This window comes from Peromyscus leucopus, chromosome 4 (assembly GCF_004664715.2).
Source record: "Peromyscus leucopus breed LL Stock chromosome 4, UCI_PerLeu_2.1, whole genome shotgun sequence".
Taxonomy (NCBI): Eukaryota; Metazoa; Chordata; class Mammalia; order Rodentia; family Cricetidae; genus Peromyscus; species Peromyscus leucopus.
The window spans coordinates 127358385-127364655 of record NC_051066.1 but is presented as its reverse complement, the minus strand read 5'-3'; the positions used below and the strand labels follow the sequence as shown (position 1 = coordinate 127364655).

At 55.8% G+C, this 6271-nt stretch overlaps 1 protein-coding gene across 2 annotated transcripts; it reads right to left on the bottom strand.

Annotated features, from left to right (window-relative positions):
- Positions 1–1014: 1014 nt before the first annotated feature.
- Positions 1015–6062, bottom strand: LOC114709552 (transmembrane protein 74B). 2 transcript variants are annotated; one of them, XM_028893442.2, is made up of 2 exons: positions 5842–6062; positions 1015–2011 (listed from the first exon to the last, which is right to left on the bottom strand). In XM_028893442.2, the coding sequence occupies exon 2, from the start codon at positions 1968–1970 to the stop codon at positions 1272–1274; it is 699 nt and encodes a 232-aa protein (XP_028749275.1). In that variant the 5' UTR covers positions 1971–2011; positions 5842–6062; the 3' UTR covers positions 1015–1271. The 2 variants fall into 2 exon arrangements, with proteins under 2 accessions (XP_028749275.1, XP_028749273.1); XM_028893440.2 differs by lacking the exon at positions 5842–6062 and adding an exon at positions 5264–5812.
- Positions 6063–6271: the final 209 nt, after the last annotated feature.

Here is a 6271-nt window from a genome sequence, read left to right as displayed (position 1 = left end):
CTTGCCTAGAGCAAGGGCTCCTGGAAATGACCCTTTTAGAGTCTTCCCATAGCCCAGACAGTATGTGCTCTGGAGGTCTGGGGGCGCTTTCTGGACTGGACAATGCTCCCCAAATGTCTGCCGCTATCCCTTGCCCTCTAACACCTACTTTCCGTTGTCAGAAGATTAAACAGAGTTTGGAGGGGCCCTGGAAATATTTCACTGAAGAAAAAATGCGAACAGCAATCCATGTGGCTGGAGTATCCAGGCCACTTAAGTGTGCCTTATTTCTCCCCAGATGATTGCAACTGAACTTTACTAAGAAGGAAAAGCAGACATTACAAATTCAGCATTAAAGAAAATTGTTTCTGCTACCAGGATGAGATCAGGCCTAAGTAACAGCCCACTGAGGTGATAAGCCCCCAACATGCCCACAGAAAGACAACCAAGTCCTCACACCTAGGTGCCCAGGAGAAACTGTGCTTTGTAAATGTGCCACTGCAGAAAATTAGCCACCATAGGAAGTAGAATCCCAAGACCTCTTCACACTGTGTCAAATTTTGGATTGAACTAAACCCACTCACCGGGCTCTGTAGCAGGGCCACAGAACCACTGGCTCCTGGCAGTGGTAGTCACCAATGCGGGGCCAGAAGGTGGCAGTGACAATGGTCAGTCCCTGCCAAACACCCCCATCCCTCCTTGAAGGTTGGCCAGAGGCAGACTGGCTTCCTATTCCCAGGGAAGATGTGGCCCATGGTAGGGCACCCAGTCTTGCTCCTCCCGTTAGAGACTGGGCAACTGAGGTCTGGAGAGGGAGGGTTATGGTTCAGTCAGCAGGGTGCTGCAGGAGGCTCACCTCAGAACCGACTTCTTCCATCATCATCATGAAGCCACACTCTACCCTAGATGGTCTCCCAACCCTCTTACTTGGCTAATGAAGATAGTAGAGGTCTCAGAATTCCCCAAGGCATGAAGAATGGAGGCAACCTTTCACATGACTCCCAACCCTGAGAAATGCCAAGCAACCTCATCTTCTAAGAGCAGTGGTTTCCAAAAATGTATTTTTAGCATCAGAACCCATCCTCCAAACAAAGCCTTATGCAAAAACTTCAAGCTGCAAAACACATCAGGGATGCTTGCCTTAGTAGGGCCTAAGCCAGAACCCTGGCTGCCCCCACCCCCGCATCAAAACTCCCTCCACAGGACCCTCTGTGGATCCCACTTTGAAGCCCCAGGTTTTGGGGACCCTCCAAGCTCTGCAGCTAAAGCAGCAAGATAGGGCAGGCTCTTACTTAAGAGCCCTGTGTGGTATAGCTGGTCTCTGAGACTTGGACAACCTCGTTCTCCACTAGGACCTGGCCCCCATCCCCAGCGAGCTGCCGCATACGCAGGTTGATGGAGCCGTAGGTCTTCCTTGTTCCCCTGCCAGGGACGAAGGTCTGCCTGCGGTACAGCTCGCCCTTGCACAGAGAGACCATAAGCAGCACGGACAGGAGCATGCCACCCACTGTGAGCAGCCCCAGGCCCGCGATGATGCACTTGTCCAGATGCGAGCCCAAGCGGGCGTAGTACATCTCTAGGCGTTCCATCTCCCTTGCTGTCACTGTGTCAGGGTTGACTCGGGCCTCTCGAGGGATGGCATATGCTGTTACCACCAGGAGGATTCCGCTCACCAAGAAAACCAGAGCAGAAACAAAGCCATAGTCCACTGGGCGGCTCACAGGTTCCAGGCCCGGCCCCTCCTCTGAATGCAGAGAAAGATCATCCCGCTGGGACCGGGTCAGTGAGGGGACACCTCCAGGAGGACTGGGAGAGCTACCCAGTCTGGCATCCCCAGGGTTCTGGAAACGAGTCTCATGCTCCTCAGAGAAGAAGCAGGCATTCTCCACACCCATCCTGGTTGGCGCCACTGGGCCGGGTGGGGCTGGTCTCCTTGGAACCTGGGGGCCATTGCTCAGTGTCTTCAGTTCCAGGCCAGGGGGAGATGCCATTGGGAAGAACGGCCCCAGCTCATCCCTTGGCCCCTTGGCAGCTAGAAGAGAAAGCAGAATGTCAGTCGAATTCTCCTGCTGGAGCTCAACATCACACTTGTCCCTGGCACAGCTGTAGGGAGCTATGGACAGTAGAGCAATGGGGCCCATGCTAGGGCGCCACTCCACAGTGGCTGGTGCAATCGTCCTCTCTGGGTCTCAGTTTTCCCATTGAAAAAAAATTCCCCGGTGACAATATTAATACTACTCCCTACTGCACAGTGCCAGTGGAGAGGCTGAGGTAACCCGTGTGTAAGGTGTGCAGCAGAGTACCCAGTAAGTATTCGTGATGGGATGTTATCATGATGGAGGGATTTAGAGTGGACATGAGGTCCATATCCCAGCCTCCTTGCTTGTGCTTAAGCATGTGATTGAGCTCCTCTGCAGGAACAGTGTTCTCATCTGTAAAGTGGGAAGCCTCCCTCATCAGATTGTGGTCAGGGTATTGCTCAACAGGTTGTAGCCAGTTCAGCTAATGGACAGTGTTGTATGAGCATGTGTGAGGTGAGGTGATGATGTGGGGTGTGGCCGACATAGTCCAAGTGTTACAGGAACTAGTAGCTGAAAGCTCGTGAAAGCTTGGGATGGGGGAGGAGGGTGACGGCATTTAAAACTGACAAAAAGAAAGAGTGGGAGATTCCCTAGCAGGCAGAGAATGGGGGTGTTCTAGAAGAAAAGGGGGACCCCAGAGATCAGCTGGGCTAGTTCACAGGCGACTGTGACAGCCAGGCCAAGAAGCAGTGGGCACTCAAGTCATTGTAGCAGGAAAGGCTGAGATTTGTGTGGATTTTAGAAGGCAGAAGGTCGGATGCATGGAGGACAGCGTCCAGGGAGGAAGCCCAGAGCATGTGGCCTGGCAGAAAGAAAGGTTGAGAACGGAAAAGCCATAACTGAGCTCAAAGCTCAAAGCCTCAGTGTAAGCAGGGATTGGGGGTGGGGCAAAGAGGTGTCACTACCAAATCCCTGGACACACACCACACAGACTCACTGCACACACGCCCTTGTGCCTAAAGGCCACCAACCTATAGCCAACGGACCAGACTGAGTCCACTGGAGTTCTGCTTACTGCCTTTCCAATTCTATTCATTGAGTGCATTAGTTGCCAAGATATATATATAAAAAGGTTTCACTTTTAAGCTTTGAGTTCCTGTAGGGAGCAGGTGAAGTGGTCAGAGAATGTGTCCTGTTGACATGGGTGTGGCCATCTCAAGGACCACAATGCCTCAGTCCCACAGGAGTGGCAAAGCCTTCCCCACATGAGGCTCAGAGAGATGGCAAAGCCTTCCTCGGGTCCAAATGCAAATGTAGACACTGTGTGCAGAAAATGTCCATTTTAGATTTCCCCCTCCCCCACATTCATGACCTGATGACTTCCCCTACAGAGACTGCTCTTACCAAGTTAGCTAAACCTGCCTCCTTGTTCAGCAGGATACCATAGTCCTGCCCTCTTGTTTATCTGTAATATCCCTGCCTCTTTATTTAGCCATATACGATAACCCTGCCTCTCTGTCCAACTGCATATAATAATCATGCTGACCTAGGATTGCTGTGGCTTCTCCCTGGAGAGTCCAGACCACCTGATCCAAGGTTTTCTCCATGTCCATGTGTCTGTCTTTTCTTCATTCCCCTGCTGCCCCAGTCAGGCCAACTCCGAGGGCCATGCAGATGCAGCAGCTTCCCATTTCCAACTTCTCTTGCAAATCTGACCACCATGTGCCACCACCCACTCACAACATCCACCTGGCATTGGTAACTGGGCCATTCCTATGTGCGTCCCAACTCTTCTCCACAGGCACACCTCCCCAGTACGTCACTTCTGATCCCACAGCAGACGCACAATGTCCCATACATACTCTGATGTCCTGCGGGTACGTACATCCACAGCCCTGGCCCACAAATGCCCAGGCAGCAGAGACCCTAGGCATGGAGTGGGCTCTCGCGCTCTGATGTGTTCACACACCTGAAAGCTGGTTCTCTGTATTCTCAGGTCATTCTGCAGTGCTCTGTGGGTGCCCGTGTTTCTGAGCAAACACCAGCAAACCAATGAAGCGATGGTGAGTGAGAGGTATAAGTGAATGAAACGCCAAGGGGTTGATCGTGAAAAGTCTTTCTGACCTTCCCCTGTGGACTTGTTCTCTTAGCAAACACATGGCTTTTCGACTCAGTTCGAAGGCTGTGTCCCTCCCTAGCATGTCCATTTAATACATGCTTGCTGAGCTCCTATTGTCTGTTAGACTCTCGCCTTAGCATCTCACTCGGAAATAGCTCACCTCTATCACCATCTTAGAAAACTGCATGCAGACTAGGGACGAACAGTGGAATATGGGCACCCCCCAAGAATCTCTATTCCCTACACGCTTGCAAACCCACACACTCCACCTTCCTTCCCTGGCTCTTTGAGCCCTTACTTGAGACATCAAGCAGGGGCATCCTGAGGGCAGAGATCCCTCTCAATCTCCCTGGGTCCCCGGTCTCCTGCTCGGGCTGCTCTCAGTTCCCAGAGCATAGATCGTAAGGGGGGGGGGTGAACGCTAGCTGGCTTTTTGCTCTTGGCACAAAACGCTACTCAAAGCCTGAAAGTAGGTGCCACTGTGGCCCCCACCCATCAAGCCCTCGGTGGGCCTCAAGAATTCAGGAGTGGCCCATAACCACTTTCCTAGATTGGTGCATTAATGCCTCCATATCCCAGAAGATATCTGGGGCACCCAAATTCTTAAAGCAAGACTCTCTTTTTACCCAAAACTTTTTCCTTAGCATGCCTGGGTGAAGGGGCAGACACAAGGAGGTCCTCTCTCTAATAGATGTAGAATGTATTTCTCTCATAAGATGCTTAGTAAGTTATTCAAGGGCATGCCCATCAATTAATTACTCAGACATAAGCAGAGACACACAGATGTTGGTGCCCACGGATCACACCCCAAGCCCGAAACGGCACCAGCTATTGTAATTGCAGTCCTATAGTTCCTGAAAGGCAAGCGCCCTCCCCCACCCTCGTTCCACACTCACAGCTCCCAGGACTGTTCCCACAGCAATACCCACACACCTGGGAAATAAGTGTGACTCACAGATCCACGGGTCACTCTGGTGGTACCCACGAGAGGGTAGAATTGGGGGAGATAGGGCGGGATGAGAAAGGGAGAGAGACAGGGAGAAAGGAGATAGCGACTACCTCTAGCGCTGCTGAGATCTAAGCCGGAACCACCCAGACCTGCCCGAGTCCAGCACCCCCACCCATGGCGCACGCTGACACCCACCCGGGAGCCCGACACACTGCGAGGCTGGGTGAAGCTTCGCAAACCCAGTCGATAGACACACGCACTCGTAGTACACAAAGCCTCGGGCGCGCAGATGCACACGCGCAGGTCCACGCTGTTATACCCAAAGTTCCGCGCGGAAAGCCCCAGAGCCCCGGCCTCCCGCCTCCCCCGCGCCTGCCGGCCCGCAGTTCACACCCCCTGCTCCTGCCCTTGACCGACAACGCCACGGGCCAGAGCAGGCCGGACCCGGCCGGTCAGCGCTCGCAGCGGGGCGGCCCGGGGAGGCTGGGCTCAGCGGGGCCGGCGTGCGCTAGGGTGCCCGGGTCGCGTGTCCTTCTGCCGGCCGCGAGGTCAGGAGAGCTGTCCTTTGCTGCCACTCCCCGCCTCGGGCCCTGCGCCGGCGGCTCGCGGTTGGCGTACGGAGCCGTGCCGGGCCTCCCCAGTCTCCGCACGCGGGAGCACAGGGCTCCTGGCGGCCGAGGGTGTGCGCGGATCCCGGCCCGGCCGCCGCCTCGCCCTCCCTGGCTCCCGCCCCCTTTCCTGCCCGCCCGCAGCGGTTGCCCGGGCGCACGTACCTGCTCGCGCCGTGCCGGGCTGCACCGCGTCGGCCGCTGGGGGGCTCCGAGGAGGAAGGGACAGGGCAGGGCGGGAGCGGGGATCCTGGAGCGCCGCCGATCGAGCTCCGCCCGCGGCGGGCGAGGGCGCCCGGAGAGTTAGCGTGGGGAGGGAGAGGGAGGCGGCTGCGGGTGCCCGGCCCCCGCCGTCCCTAGGGACACCTCTGTCTCGCCCGCGCGCGCCGGCCAGGGAAACCCGAGGCTAGGAGCCCGCGGCGCTGGGCGCAGGGGCGGGGCGGGGCGATGGAGGGGCGGGGGAGAAGACCCCTCCCCCGCCTCTGGGGAGACCCCGCTGCACCAGGGATGCCTTTCCCACCCCAGGTAGCACCCAGGATCCTCTTCAAGGTCTGCAGGTCCAGAGTCTCATCACTACTTGAGACTCGATGGTTCA

What these genes read in the sequence shown, in the direction of transcription:
- LOC114709552 (XM_028893442.2), bottom strand. Translation starts at nt 1,970, where the DNA reads ATGGCATCTCCCCCTGGCCTGGAACTGAAGACACTGAGCAATGGCCCC.